Here is a 15,336-nt window from a genome sequence, read left to right on the forward strand (position 1 = left end):
TGTCAGCATTAGCTTGGCAAGATGGCCACTGCTTAGAATAGGATTTTCTGCTTTTCCTTTATAAAATTCACAGGAATCATTACGTGGATAGCACAATACATCTGCTATGTAGGTGGACCTAGTATTTATCTACTTGTATATGTGTTTTTTATTTCTAGGTTAGCATGGGTGTCGCTTGTTCTTTAAGTGTCTCTCTTTCCCATCTCAAAAAGTTGGGAGGTTTGATGTAGGCATGAGCTCCGCAGAGCTCAGGCGTTTGGAATCAAAATGGGGTTAACTTACCCAAGTCACCGCCTATAGCTGATGCGTTCCACGTCACCTTAGTCTCTCCAATGCTTCCTCCTTCAAACTCGGAAGTATTGGAGTGAAGCGGAACTTGATGTGGAGCCCCACCCACACTCCACAGCCCCACCCACACTCCACAGATGGAAAACCTTTTCATGAAATGACTTCAATAGGTGGGATTGACAGAGGCGCCGAAGAGCGGGCAGCATGTACCAGACACACCAGAGAAAGATGGGACATAAACAAAAGTGGGATAAAGCAGACTTGGTCCATTCACCCACCGGCTGGTGTGCTGCTCTCTTCAACGGTAGGTGGAGCGTCTGTTGGAGGAGAAGCTTTCACTGGAAGTGTTGCCGACTCCTCCCTGTCCTCCTCTGACTCCGCCTTCCTCTTCCCAGCTGTAGCAATCTTGCCCTAAGATCAGAAAACAGCCGCCATCAGTTAAAGGTTAACCCCTCCCATAACTGGGATTTTACAAAAAAAAAAAAAAAAGAGAGGGATGAGAAAAACTGATGAAATAATCACCTGCATCTATCAACAGTTCTGAAGCTAAAAGGAACCCTCCAGCGGCCCTTTACTCAGACAGTGAGCGCAGCACATGGCTGCCCTATACTGAGGAGTATCCTACACATACTGGGGAGTATTAGATACACCACCAGCAAGCCGGACAGAGGGCTCCCAGGCAGGATGTGATGCGTGGAGGATACGCCTCCCTATGCTCAATTTTTGAAAACTTTAGCAACCAATTTATTTAGAGGCTTGCAAGTGCTCCAAGCCAATTTAGTTTAGCACTTTTTTTTATTTCTTATTTGTTACATTTCTTGGCTTCTAAATTAGTACTGCTGTAATGTGTATTTATGGCCACTTGTCACTAGGGGGCAGTGTGAGACAATAACCGAGGACTTCTGCTTTCAGTTTCTGTATTTTCTGCTTGGAGAGAGAGATCAAAGCAAGCCAAGAATTTACGGCACAACAAGTTCTGGAGGCAGAAGACAAAAGTGCATTATCTTAAAGTGAGATAACTCGTTTGTGGCTGTTAACAGGTTAATTACTGCTATATAATGATTTTATAAGAACTTTTTTTCTGAATTATTTATATTTTCACCAAAGTGGTCCTTTAAAAGCACAAACACGTAAAGTAATCATTAGGAGGTGGTCTTCTCAGAGGACTCACCTGCAGGACTCCATAGAAGGCAGCTTGGGCGTCCTGTACAGCGCCAGACACAGCGGTTGGGACGGGTGCTGGAGATTGAGGCAGTGTCATCTGTGTTAAGGAAGACCCCTGGGAGGGGACTTGAGGAGCTCCCAGGGCCAGTGCCTGAGCGGGACCCTGCTGTCTGGCTCCCACCAGTTGTACCGGAATGTGAGGCTGGTTCGGAGGGGGGGTGGGGAGTGGTCTGGCGCCTTGAGCCGGCTTGGCTGCTAGGTGCCCTTGTAGATTTAAAGGGGGAACCCCCTTGCCTGGCTGTTTGGGCTGGATTGGAACGGGGGCTTTGGTCGGCAGAGCTGCATCAGGGGTCTGCAGCATAGGCTGGACTACGAGGGTCTGCTGGGCAGGAGGGGCCTGCAGGCCTTGCTGGGAGGCAGCCTGTGGCTGTTGCTGTGCCAGTTGGAGGTGAGCGGAGGCGTGTACCAGTTGGGACTGGCGGTGCTGGTGGATGGCGATCTGCTGCTGGAACACCACCTGCTTCTGCTGCAGGACCGAGTGAGGCTGGATGTGTGTGTACGTCGCTGCAGAGGAAGAGCACATAGGAAGTGGCCGTACAGGATGGCGTGTACATGGGGGAGAAGAAAAGAGACAGAACAGGAAAATGTCAGTTATCAGCCCTATTATATCCACACAAAAATATTCATAAATATATATTCAACTGTGCATAAAAGAGTAAAGGAAAATTAGCCCCTCCCACAAATGGTATTTAACAGACGCTTCAGATACTGGTAGATGCACTCATTACTACACCAGATACACACTACCTTAAAGAGAGTCTGAAGCAAAAAATAATTGCTAAATTTACTTTAGCATTCGCTTCAGAACTCTCATCAGATGCAAACCGCCGCATTCCCGGCAAAAAAACGAGGGCTGCAGACCCACCAAATCCCCCGGGGGGGGGGGGGGTCTAAGGACGTCACTTCCTGGAAGGGGCAGAGCTATCTGCTGTAGCTCTGCCTTTCCTGCCATCAATCGCCGCCTCTCCCTGCCCCTCTCACTCTTCCTTCACAGAGAGGGGCGGCGATCCGTGCGGCGATCGACAGCAGGAGAGGCGGAGCTACAGCGAATAGATCAGCCTCTCAGGGCAGCACAATTCATGACCAAGTTGGCCGTTTGCCCGGGAATTTGGGGGGTCTGCAGCCCTCGTTTTTTGGCGGGATGCGGCGGTTTAGCGCTGGTGAGACTTCTGAAGCGATTATAGCAAAATATAGCAAAACAAATTCGCTTCAGAGTCGCTTCAAAAGTGAAATTCCCATTTTAAAAAGCCGTCTGCTATGCATCTCCAAAACTAAACAGTGTTCAACCAGGCTCTTTTAGCCGGGTGCTCCACCCGGCTAATTTTGGTGAGCACCCGGCTGTCATCGGCTCACCTCCTCACCCTCCTCCTATGCTGTAAGCAGAGTTGCGTCGGCCCGGAATTCCCCCCCTCACATCCCACCCGGATACTTTTTGACGCCACCGGCTGGAAAAGAAATCTAGTGAGAACACTTCTTAAGATGAATTTTCCCATTCGATTCCCAGTGGATTCAATTACTCTGTTCGGTTCTGCCAGAAATCTACCTGCCCAAAAATGTCTGATAGATCAAATTTTGACCTCCATTGGATAGGTAGAAAAATCACGTACATGGTCACTTTGGCGCAGGGTGATCCAAATGACGGCTCACTCTGCTGCTGCTGAAATTCCAGGTGGTGGTAAAAATGACCAGCCTCAAGAAATATCTCAGTACATCCGGGACGGGGCAGGAGCAGTAGTCAATCAACAGTCTACAGCATTGCTCTGCAGAGAACAAGGAAATGCTGCAGTTTCCATTAGCTGTGTGTGGTAGGAATCAGGCCTGTGGAGGCGGAGTTGGAGTCGAGGAGTTGGAGTCGAGGAGTTGGAGCAAATTTGGGTACCTGGAGTCGGAGGTTTCATAAACAGAGCAGTTGGATGATTTTTGTACCGACCCCACAGCCCTGGTAGGAATTGATCCTTCCAAGGGAAGAGATGGGTCGATCGTTTTGCCACATCCAGTGGCATTCTTTAAAGAAAACCTGTAACGAAAAACACCTCCCCTGGGCGGTACTCACCTCGGGTGGGGGAAGCCTCCGGATCCTATTGAGGCTTTCCTCGTCCTCCTGTGTCCCACGGCGGCGGCGATAAAGCTCCCCGAACAGCGGGGGATGTAAATATTTACCTTCCCGGCTTCAGCGCAGGCGCAGTATCGGCTCTCTGCACGGAGATAGGCGGAAATAGCTGATCGCTGTCGGGCCGCTCTGCGCAGTAGAGCGGACCCGACAGAGATCGGCTATTTTCGCCTATTTCTGTGCGGAGAGCCGCAACAGCGCCCCCGCTGGAGCCAGGAAAGGTAAATAAATCGGCGCTTGTCAGGCTTGTCGAGGGAGGATTCTGGGAGACTTCGGTGAAGCCAGCGCTGGATTGCCTGCAGCTACAGGGGAGGGGGAAGCCTCATTGGGACCCTGAGGCTTCCCCCTCCCGAGGTGAGTACCCCCAGGGGAACTTTTTTTTTTGTTACAGGTTCTCTTTAAGTGCATAGCCAGCTTTACTGTCAGCAATTTTTTTCCTTACAAAATTCTTTACTTTCAGACTAAAGAGCAGCGTAAAACTATAGTATTCTTTAGTCTACTAAATGGGCTGCTAATAGGCTAGATTTTAAATTTGATTAAAAAAAAAAAAAAAAAAATCTAGGAAAACTAGGGCGCTGAATAATATTATGACAAAAAATATGGATCATATAGTGATGTGAGAGAAGTGCACTCTCGCCAGAGAAACGTGGTGGTGGGAGGTTATTTTACATCAGCTAACCAAAAAACAAGCACTGTAACGATGTGCTACACGGCTCTATAAACATTTGTGATTGAAGAGATGCTTTACTATAGACAGTTGAAGAGAACCTGTCATTGAACTCACCAGAGCTGATCAGGGTCTGATTAGGCGCTGGAGTTGCAGCCCTCGTCAGGTTGATGCCAACGCTCTGCTGTACTCCGTCTCCCTCTGTTTTTCTGCCCTCTGCCTCCGTTTGACTCCCCTGGCTCACAGTGCCCCCGGCTGGACCTAAAGGGCTCTTCACAGTCTGCGGTACGGGGGAGGATGGCAGTTGTGGGGGTGCGGAGGAAGAGGGGACTGGATGAATAGCTGGCTTGGAGAGTGTGGGAGCTTGATGAGCAATGGTGGGCCCTGCAGCTGTGGAAGTGGGCTGAGCCGTCTGCTGACCTCGGACAGCCAGGTTCTGGACCTGCAACACAGAAACAGATCACACATCTTTGAGGCTAGGAGTGTTTACATTCACATGAAAGGACAAAGTCACATGATGGAGGTTTGAGTTTGTTATCTCCCCTCCCACATTCCTGCTCCTCACTGATTGGCTGAGGGCAGTTCAGTGTGACACCAGGCTGAGAATGGAAATACACCTCACCCCTCTGAAAAATACGATCACATACCTGGTCAGTGTCTTGGTGCATGCCCTGGTTCTGTTGTGATGTCACCTCTTGCTGGACAGCAGCCACCGAGCCGTTGGGCATTAGAATAAGCTGAGAGTTCAGTGGGACGCCACGCCCGAGAGAACGATTCACTTGTAGAAGGTTACCCAGCTGAGGCTGCTGCTTGGAGGAAATGATTCAGGATTAGGATAGTAAATCCCTTAAAGGGAACCTAAACTGAGAGGGATATGGATGTTTCCTTTTAAACAATACCAGTTGCCTGGCAGTCCTGATGTCTTTGGCTGCAGTAGTGGCTAAATCACACACCTGAAACAAGCATGCAGCTAATCCAGTCTGACTTCAGTCAGAGCACCTGATCTGCATGCTTGTTCAGGGGCTGTGGCTGAAAGTATTAGAGACACAGGATCAGCAGAAGAGTCAGGCAACTGGTATTATTGTAAAAGGAAAATGCCATATCCTCAGTTTAGGTTCCCTTTAACTGGTACATGTGAAATAACAGCAACACCAATAGATCACCTGGAAAATCTGTCACTTTGTTTTTGTGACCCCCCCCCCCCCCCCTCCCCAAACACCACAAAAAGTCAAGATACCCTAAAAAAAAAAAAAAGTGTACCAGAAACAAAAATAAACTTATGAGAAAATGATCTGTATGTGTAGTACAGATAGAAAACATAACATTAGTAGCAAAGAAAAGGGTCTTATTTTCAGCTATTAAAGAGGAACTATCAAAGAAACTGTAATTCTGTAAACACCACATACATATAGACCTTTTAGCCAGCAACAATACAAAGCTTTTCACAGCCTGTGTGAAAGGAATGCCTTGTGAATCAGCTTTTTGTAACAAAGTCCACGTGGGGGCCAGAGCTGTACCATGTAGATAGGTGCCACTTCCCTGTCACTATTCACCGAGGAATGATTTACTGTTTGTTTCTGCCCTGCCCACACACACTGTTTTCTCACAGATCATACAAAAACAGCGAAGAGATTTTTCAGCTACAGAGAAAGGATCTGAAGAGAAGGGCCTGTACTTTATTCCTGTACTTGCATGCTACCCCCTCCCATTCAGAATGAGCTATTTCTGGCTGTAAACTCTGTTTACTTTAGACTGTGTGAGGCAGCAAGAGACACAGGAGCATCAGATGAGTTATTTACACACTACAGGGGTTGGACAAAATAATGGAAAAACCTTGAAAATCAACAAAATATATTTTAATATGGTGTAGGCCCACCTTTTGCAGTAATTACACCCTCATACAAATTGTGAATTGTTTCCAAAGGAATTTTAGCCCATTCTTCAGTTAAAAACACCCTGCAGTTCTTTTAGAGACGATGGCGGCGGAAATCAACTTCTTACTTGAATCTCTAATAACGACCATAAATGCTCAATAATGTTGAGGTCTGGGTATTGTGGTGGCCAGATGAGATGGTCACCTTCATTAGAATGTTCCTCGTGCCATTCTTTAACAACTCTAGCTGTATGGATTGGGGCATTATCATCTTGAAAGATGGCATTCCCCTCCGGAAAGAGTTCTTGAACCATAGGATGAACTTGGTCGCCCCAAATTCCTGAATAGCCTTGGCTGTTAATTCTTCCATGAAGGGAAATCATTGGCCCGGCGGATTTCCAAGAAATAGCACCCCAGATCATCACAGAACCCCCGCCATGTTTTACGGTTGGGAGAAGGCAGTCTCTTGCGAGCTTTTCTAACAATTCGATTTAGAGTCCGACGGTCTCTCTCAGACAACTTCGACTTTCGGCCACAACTGTGTTTTGCGGAGGAAGTTTTTTTCCTTCTCTTTCAAAGTCATTACTCTTGAGACAGTAGCTCTTGAAATGCCAAGCATTAAGGCAGTTTCTGTCGCCTGCCATACGAGCACCATACCATCAGGCCTCTTTGAAAGTCTGAGAGATCTGCCATTTTTATAAATTATAACCAACTTTGGTTTAAATATTTGTAAAAAACAATCATTTTAATTAAACATATCAAAAATAATAAACAAAAAACATTTAACATGTCAAGTTTTGATTGCTTAAAACATGTTCAAAGATTATGATGCCAAAATGTTAAGTGCTTCCATTATTTTGCCCAACTCCTGTATATTGATGCTGTATTTCTGCTATCATTCTGAAGAGATTCCTGTCACAGTATTACAGCCAGTGAGGACTGTTTCTGTATGCTGGACTCAGTCCTCCATAGTAATGCCCATAGTGAAATCTGTTTTCTGTAAATTCATTTTTTATGTGGAGAAAATAAGACAAAGATGAAAAAGCCTCTGTATTGCTATTTTCTAGTAATTACTGGAAATATATATGTGGCATTTAGAATTTTTGTTAACTTTGATAGTTGTCCTTTAAAGAGACTCTGTAACAAAAATGTCATCCTTTTTTTCTACTATCCTACAAGTTCCTAAACCTATACTAATGTGCTCTGGCTTACTGCAGCACTTTCTACTATCACCGTCTTTGTAATAAATCAACTTATCTATCTCCTGTCGGATCTGTCGCCCTGTGTCTGGAAGGATGCCAACTCCTCAGTGTTGTTGATCTGTTATGCACGCCCCCCTCCAGGCCCCCTCTATGCACTCTCCCGTGTGTGTTATTTACATTAGGCTGCCTTTCTGCGCTCTTATCAGTGAGAGAAGAGAGCTTTACAAGCTGGATAAATCCTCCTCTGTTAGGCTGTGAAAGGAGCTGGCTGGGCTGTCACATACATTACTGAGGAATTACAGACACCGGGCAGAGCTGTCTGCAGGAAGAAACAAACAATCAGCCTGTCACTCATCAGGGGGAAGAAAGTAAATACACAAATGATCTCTTGAGATTCAAAAAGAAGGCTGTATACAGCCTGTTTGTGTATGGATGTATTTTCTACGTGTGGACATACTGTACGTCAACCTACTTCCTGTTTTGGTGGCCATTTTGTTTGTTTATAAACAACTTTTACTACTTTTAATGCGGCGGGGAGTGGCGAAATTGTGACAGAGAGGAATAGGAGATGTCCCCGAATGCACTGGTATGTTTACTTTTGTGCGCTTTTAACAATACAGATTCTTTAAGCTTTATTTATAACATTGCACCAGACAGTCACAGTTGCAGTTTAGAATCCACACTCTGCTTTTTAAGCTGTAAAACAGAGCAGAGCAAATGACGCTTTGAACTTTCCTGCAATAAGGCCCAGTTTACACTCAGAAAAACGCAATCTCAATTTTGCTCTACATATATGTTCAGCAATTGTGCCACAATTGTATTTCGTGATTCTCAATCCAGTGAACGCAATCGCCAGAAAAATGCTGCATGCAACATGTTTGCGATCGGTGGCGTGTGAGTAATCCCATAGGATTACATGTGCTGGCGATCAGCAAAGCACAAAATATGGTCTGAAAGCGCCCAAGTGTGAATGTACTCATGGGATGCGGCTTGGCTTCCTATTGGAGGAAGCAAACTGAGGGGGAGAGCGGCCTATCAGGGGGAGATGCTACTATTGATTGACAGCCACACATAAATAAAGCAGTCTAGTGACAAGCAGATTGTCGCTAGGCTGGCGATCTTTTGAGTGCAGCGCGGCGTGGGAGGGGGGGGGGGGGTGGCTGGCAGCGGCGATACAATGATCCAGAGGCATGTGATTGTGCACAAGACATGCCTCTGGGTCCTCTTAGGATTATAATATGCCACCTCGGGTTCTCTTTAACCTCCCTGGCGGTATTCACGAGCAGAGCTCGGGCTGGCTGACACATGTCAGGAGCGGTAAGCCCGAGCTCTGCTCGTGTGAGCAAAATCAATGGCTGCAGTGAATTCCTGGGTCCCGCGCGCGATCAGCGCTTGTCATCGGGACCCAGGCTTCTTCCCCCCGGCCGCCGGAGTCCGCATTACCTTCAGCTTTTCCGGGACCCGGCGGCCAATTAGCTGGGAGGATCGGCGGTGCGTCGTGACGTCGTGGGCGGCGAGAAGGGAGGGAGCCTGCATCGTAAAAAAAAAAAATGCCTGCAGCCAATACCTGGGTCCCGTGCGGGATCAGCGCTTGTCAGCGGGACCCAGGCTTCTTCCACCCGGCCGCCGGAGTCCCCCTTACCGCTCTGATCTTTGGGGACCCGGCGGCCAATAGCCCATAATAGCCGATCAGCGGCAGAGTGACAGGGGCAGCGTAGGGTCACAGGGGAGGGAGGGGAGGGGAGGGAGTATAAAAAAAAAATTAAAATAAACTCCTCTGATTGGGCCAAAACAGCATTGTATTGGATACAATGGGATTTTGTATCCAATGCAATGTTGCCTTTTGCTTCCTGGATTGCTGAGAGGAGTTGTGGCTGTTGAGCTGGAGAGGAGCTGGCTGTGATCTCTGATCTGTAAGTGCTTATCTTGATTTCTGCCTACCTGTTACCGATTTTTGCCTGGACTTTGACTATTCTTTCTGCCTTCTGATTGGATTTGATTGATTACCCGTTGCTGATTTTGCCTGGACTTTGACTACGCTTTCTGCCTTCTGCCTGGATTTGATTGATTACCTGTTGATGATTTTTGCCTGGACTTGGACTACTCTTTGCCTGCTGCCTGCACCGACCTCTGCCTGGATTTACTATGGCATCATCCTCCAGAAGACGTCTCACCGTGGAAGCGCTGGCGGAGTTGGAGGACAGCGATCTGCAGTCACTGGCGGACTTCAGTGACAGCGACGCACCTGGGGATCTGTCATCCGACCCAGATAGCGACAGCGACGCCATCACCAGCGACGTTAGTGATGTCCGGGTTTGGTGCCCCATCGACCTTTCTCAGTCTCCGCCACCGCCCCCACGTTTCCCTTTTACTGGGGAGCCTGGCCTGAAGAAGCAGTGTGAGTGCAACCCCCTGGCATACCTGCAGCTTTTCTTCTCGGAGGCGGTTATTGAGAGGATAGTGGAGGAGACTAATCGCTATGCGACCCAACAATTGGCTACTCCTCAAGGACCCTTTTCCAGAAGCAGGACCTGGGAGCCGGTAACAGCAGCGGATATTTGGCTGTTTTTGGGCCTGATCATTCTGCAGGGAGTGGTGGGGAAGCCCCTGCAGAAATGGTACTGGAGCACGAATAAGATCATTGCAACCCCCTTCTTCGGTACAGTTATGTCCGAGTACCGTTTTTCCCTTATAATGAAATTTCTCCACTTTTCTAACAATGAAACTTTTGAGGAGTCGACCCACCCTGCTCCAAAACTAAAAAAAATTTGGGAGGTCTACCAGATGGTGGTGGAAAATTTCAGGACCACGTATGTGCCACAGAGGGACATCAGCGTGGACGAGAGCCTGATGGCCTATAAGGGGAGGCTGAGCTGGCTCCAATATATTGCTTCCAAGCGGGCCCGCTTTGGGATCAAATCATACACGCTATGCGAGTCAAGTACCGGATACATCTGGAATACTATTTTGTATACGGGAAAAGGCACAAAATTTTGTCCCAGGTTTAGCGAGTTTGGAGTGGCGACATCGTCTGTATTGTCCCTTCTGGAGCCTTTGTTGGACAAAGGCTACTGTCTCACCACAGATAATTTTTACACCTACCCTGAACTGTCTGAGATTCTTATAAAGCATAAGACTGACACCTATGGCACTGTTAGGGCTAACAGGAGGGAGATTCCGTCGGCCTTTGCCAAGCAGAAGCTGAAGACTGGGGACATAGCTGCTTGGCAGAAAGGGAAGATGTTAGCCCTCCGGTGGCGGGACAAAAAAGACGTCTGTCTCCTCTCTACTGTTCATGACACCTCCACTGTCCCCACCAGAACGAGAGGAGGAAAAGATATTGTAAAACCGCAGGTCGTGGTGGACTATAACCACACCATGGGTGGTGTGGACAAAGCTGACCAGGCGGTGACCTTTTATCCTGCTGTCAGGAAACAGCAGAAAAAGTATTATAAGAAGATTTTCCGGCACCTACTGGAACAAAGCATTTGGAATGCATACATTCTGCACAAGCAGGGAAGTGACAGGCCAGTGACGCACGCTGATTTCATCTGGAAACTGTGCGAATGCATCTGTCTAAGGTACCAGACTGCATTGGATGCCAGAGTTGGACGCCGTGCCTCTTATGTGGTAAATCCGGAGCGCCTCACTGGCCGCCATTTTATGGAATACATTCCACCAACTCCCCCCAAAAATGCCCCAACTAGGACATGTCATGTGTGCTGCAGCAAAAGCGACGAGAAGGGGACAAGAATCAGGAAAGAATCACGATTCTACTGTCCAGACTGTGATGTCGCCCTGTGTGCAATTCCTTGCTTTAAAATATACCACACACGGGAGGTGTATTAGGAGTATATATGTACATACTGCATAATCTGCTGCATTATTTATACAGTTTTATTTCATATTATTGATAAATTTATTTACTTCAACAATTTTGTGTTCCTGACTTTTATTTATATGCAGAATGTCTACCACACTTTTATTCTGATGTATTTTGGTGAGTTAAGACTTAAAAATCGGAGGCCTAAAATTCATGAAAAAAAAATGTACCGCTTTTGACTCCTAATTCCTGACAGAAATGCACTGCCAGGGAGGTTAAACAACCAAGAAACAGTGAGAGACAGGTTGACATAAGCGCTTCAGAGAACAGGACTGTATTGGACCCAAATTGGGTGAATTGCTCAGAAGCTCTTTTGCATAGATAACAACTGAAGTTTCTTCCTACTCTTCCTATGCCGGAAAATAATATGAGACTTCTCTCTGTTACTAATGTTCTATTTCTTAGCTGTACTACACATAGAACTCATTATCTCATACGTTTATTTTCCCTTCAGGTGTGCTTTAAGCTCTTCAAACAAACGGAACTGGCTATGTCTACCGTAATTAATCGATAAGCTCAGAGAAGCTCTTTTGCATAGATAACAACTCAAGTATTTGAACTCTTCATGTGCCGGAAAAAAGAATGGGACCTCACATCATTTCTTAGTCATGTATATGTGTATCTCATCATGTCACTTCAGGTTCAAATTAATAAACGAACCCTTGAAGTTTGCCTGCAGTTCTACAAAATGAAATGGGGCAGTAGGGAGTTACAATTGTCTTGGCGGTCACTTACCCGCAGGTACATCTGTGTCTGGGATTGGTTGAGAGGCGAGGAGCTGGCATTGCTGAGCAGAACAGACTGAGTAAGTGTGGTTGCGCTGGGGGCGGTGACATTCTGAGTGCGGCTCAGCAGCTGGGCTGATGAGCTGGTCGACAAGCTTGCCTGCTGGAGAGAAATAAACAGGATTTATTCATGACAGCAGCACAGATCAGGGAGAACGAAAAGGCACTGCACCCAACTCAATAAAGTTACTTAAAGCGGTATAAAACTCTGACATAATATCCAATAAAAACATGTTTTCCTACTTTTTATATGCCATACGGTTATCATATTTGCATTTGTGCAAAGGTATTATTAATCATTTAGAAATTATACATTCCCAAAAGTACAGTTTTTTGCTTTGTGAGCTGACTTTGCATTTTTAATAATAACTGTTTTTTATATATTATGTATTGAATTCAGAAATGCTTGGAGTCTCTGACTGTGTCCAGCAGCTTCTGCACAGTCAGAGAATGTGTCACATTCCTCACTTGATGCAATTAAGTAAACACAAGATAACATGATCTACACTTCGGATCAGTGGCGTAACTAGAGTTCACTGGGGCCCCCTGCCAAACTTTGGGCGGGGCCCCCCTTTGAAACTGCCGAACACTGAATAGGGACTGTCTACAAATCTTTGTCTGCCAAACTTTGTATGATTCCTTATCAGTGGCTAAGTAGATGCAGTCAGTAGAACAATTGTTCAGAGAGCAGAAAGTTTTTTCTTTCCATGCCCTTAGTTGTCAGCTGTCTCTAAGGACAGGGGAAATAAACTTCTCCCCCCATGGGGCCCCCTACTGCTTCTGGGCCCCCCTGCAGGGTTACGCCCCTGCTTCGGATGAGTCCACATTTTTCTGCACTGAACTTTCCAGCCCTGAGTGTAACCCTTTGAATGCTGGTCTAGTAAAAAAAAAAAAATGCTGAAATAATTTTTTTTAGAGCAGAGAAGAAATGCTGGGTTTCCTTCCGCTTTAATTGTAAAAATATATTTTTTTTCTTGGGGGGGGGGGGGGGGGGGGGTTGGGATGTACATGATTATGCAGAAATATGATTGGCAACCGCGGTAAACTTCAGCACTGGCACATTCCAATGCACGCTCTGCATGGGAGTCAGTGGCGGCACAGGGCGCGTGCGGCCTATTTTTTGTGTGTGTGTTTGGGGGTGGCGGGAAGGGGGCCTGGAAGAAGTGGGCGTATGTGCGGGAGGGGTTTACTACGGTGATATATGGTATCTAGAAAGGGCACAGTCCAGGAATCCACACCCAGACTTATAAGATCACACACATGCCATGACACTGGAAAGTTATTGTGACACACTGGTCAAGAGTGTGTAAAAGGGGGGAGGACGCATGCAGACATTATTCCTGATACAACTTGAAATTATCTCTTACTAAGCAAAAAGAACAGCCTCATGTCTGCTACTTACTGATCCTTGGGTGGTGCTGGTCTGTTGGTTGGAGCCGGTGTTAGGGGACGTCGCTTGGCGGGTGGCAGCTATGGTAGCCTGCAAGGTCAATCCAAAAAGGTTACTGAAAAAGTGAATCGACAGTTTCTAAAATTATTTACACGTCTGAAAACGCCCTCTGACGCCATACGGTATATAATGCATACAAGACGCATGCGCCTATGCATTCATTAAAGGAAACATGAGATAAGGGAAAAAAAAAAATTATACAGCACACCTCAGGCTGCTCAGTCCCTCGCCGTCCTCTCGCCTGGATCTTCCGCTAGCTGCCTCATTAATTCCATGAGTCAGAGTGTACTAAGCACGCGCGACGCGGCTAATTGTCCAATCGTGGTCCCGCCAACAGGTGCGTTCTGCACCTGTGCACAAGCGCTGTAATAACAGCGCAGCATATTTGGGCGCAGCCGGCGCCATAGACAGCGCACTGTAACTTCGGCGGAGCTGAAGTTGCTCTTAAAACACTAGAATTCGGCCTCCAGCAATAGCTGGAAGCCGAATTATATCATTCCCCACCATCCATGGCGGCCTGGAGGGGGAATAGTATTTATGCCGCCGGGAACTTGTGCGGATCAGCCATATACCGGCTGTATCCTGCGCACAATTCTCCCGGTGGCCAATTCATATATACGCACCTGTGCAGTACTGCTGTGCAGACACAGAATGCTCCGGGCTGCCTCAGGGTCCCAATGAGGCTTCCCCCTCCCCTGTAGCTGCAGGTAGTCCAGCGCTGGCTCCCCCGAAGCGTCCCCCAATCCTCCCTCAACAAGCCTGACAAGCGCTGATTTATTAACCTTCCCTGGCTCCAGCGGGGGCGCTGTTGCAGCTCTCAGCACGGAGATAGGTGAAAATAGCTGATTTCTGTCGGGTCTGCTCTACTATGCAGGTGCAGGAGATTTGCGCCTGCGCAATGCAGCGGGCCGACAGCGATTGGCTATTTCCACCTATCTCCGAGCGGAGAGCCGATACTGCGCCTGCGCTGGAGCCGGGAAGGTAAATATTTACATCCCCGCTGTTCAGGGAGCTTTATCGCCGCCGTGGGACTAAGGAGGATGGGGGAAGCCTCAATAGGATCCGGAGGCTTCCCGCACCCCAGGTGAGTACCGCCCAGGGGAGGTTTTTAGAGTTACAGGTTTTCTTAAACTGTGCAGTGCCAGCAGGTTTTTTTTAGTTTTGTTTTTAGCTACAGTAACAAGCTCATATCAAAATGCAAATATCAGAAACTTTCTATTTCAGATAAGAACAATATGACCAGAAGGTAATTGAATCCCCCCTCCCTTTGAAGAGTTTTAAGCCTTGTACACATGTCTGATTTAACCTCCTTGGCGGTTTATTTTTTCTGCAAAAATTGCAGAAATCCAATTTTTTTAAAAAAAAATTTGTATGTTTCATGTAAAGCTACCAGAGTGGTAGCTACATGAAACACCACTAGAGGGCGCATGTGTCCCTCTAGTTCGATCGTCGCCGGCAACAATAGCAAACAGGGGAACGCGTATATAACGCGCCCCCCTGTTTGGCTTCTCCTGTCGCCATGGCGACGATCGGAATGACGTCATGGACGTCAGCCGACGTCCTGACGTCAGATGTCTCCGATCCAGCCCATAGCGCTACCCGGAACTCATTGGTCCGGGTAGCGCAGGACTCTGGCGGGGGGCCTCTTGCGCCGCTGCGTGCGGGCGATCGCCGCAGAGCGGCGGCGACCAAGCTGTACACGCGGCTAGCAAAGTGCTAGCTGCGCGTACAGCACTTTACAGGGTGAAAATCGCCCCACCAGGGGCTGAGATCTCCTCCTGCGCGGCATAGCCCGAGCTCAGCTCGGGCTTACCGCCAGGGAGGTTAAAGGACAACTGAAGTGAGAAGACTATG

The 15,336-nt window shown here is 47.4% G+C and overlaps 1 protein-coding gene across 3 annotated transcripts in view; it reads right to left on the reverse strand.

Moving 5' to 3' along the window:
• The window catches only part of PHC1 (polyhomeotic homolog 1), a 46,574-nt gene that overhangs the window by 14,196 nt on the left and 17,042 nt on the right, over positions 1 to 15,336 (reverse strand). The window contains exons 4-9 of one of the 3 annotated variants that reach the window (XM_068255259.1): positions 13,435 to 13,512; positions 11,983 to 12,132; positions 4,937 to 5,095; positions 4,407 to 4,731; positions 1,460 to 2,016; positions 567 to 699 (exon numbers count right to left, since the gene is read on the reverse strand). In XM_068255259.1, the coding sequence (XP_068111360.1) occupies positions 567 to 699; positions 1,460 to 2,016; positions 4,407 to 4,731; positions 4,937 to 5,095; positions 11,983 to 12,132; positions 13,435 to 13,512 (1,402 nt within the window). Of the gene's footprint in view, positions 1 to 566; positions 700 to 1,459; positions 2,017 to 4,406; positions 4,732 to 4,936; positions 5,096 to 11,982; positions 12,136 to 13,434; positions 13,513 to 15,336 lie in introns of all 3 variants that reach the window. The other 2 variants (XM_068255260.1, XM_068255258.1) reach the window with 2 other exon arrangements.

Source organism: Hyperolius riggenbachi, chromosome 10 (assembly GCF_040937935.1).
Source record: "Hyperolius riggenbachi isolate aHypRig1 chromosome 10, aHypRig1.pri, whole genome shotgun sequence".
Lineage (NCBI taxonomy): Eukaryota > Metazoa > Chordata > Amphibia > Anura > Hyperoliidae > Hyperolius > Hyperolius riggenbachi.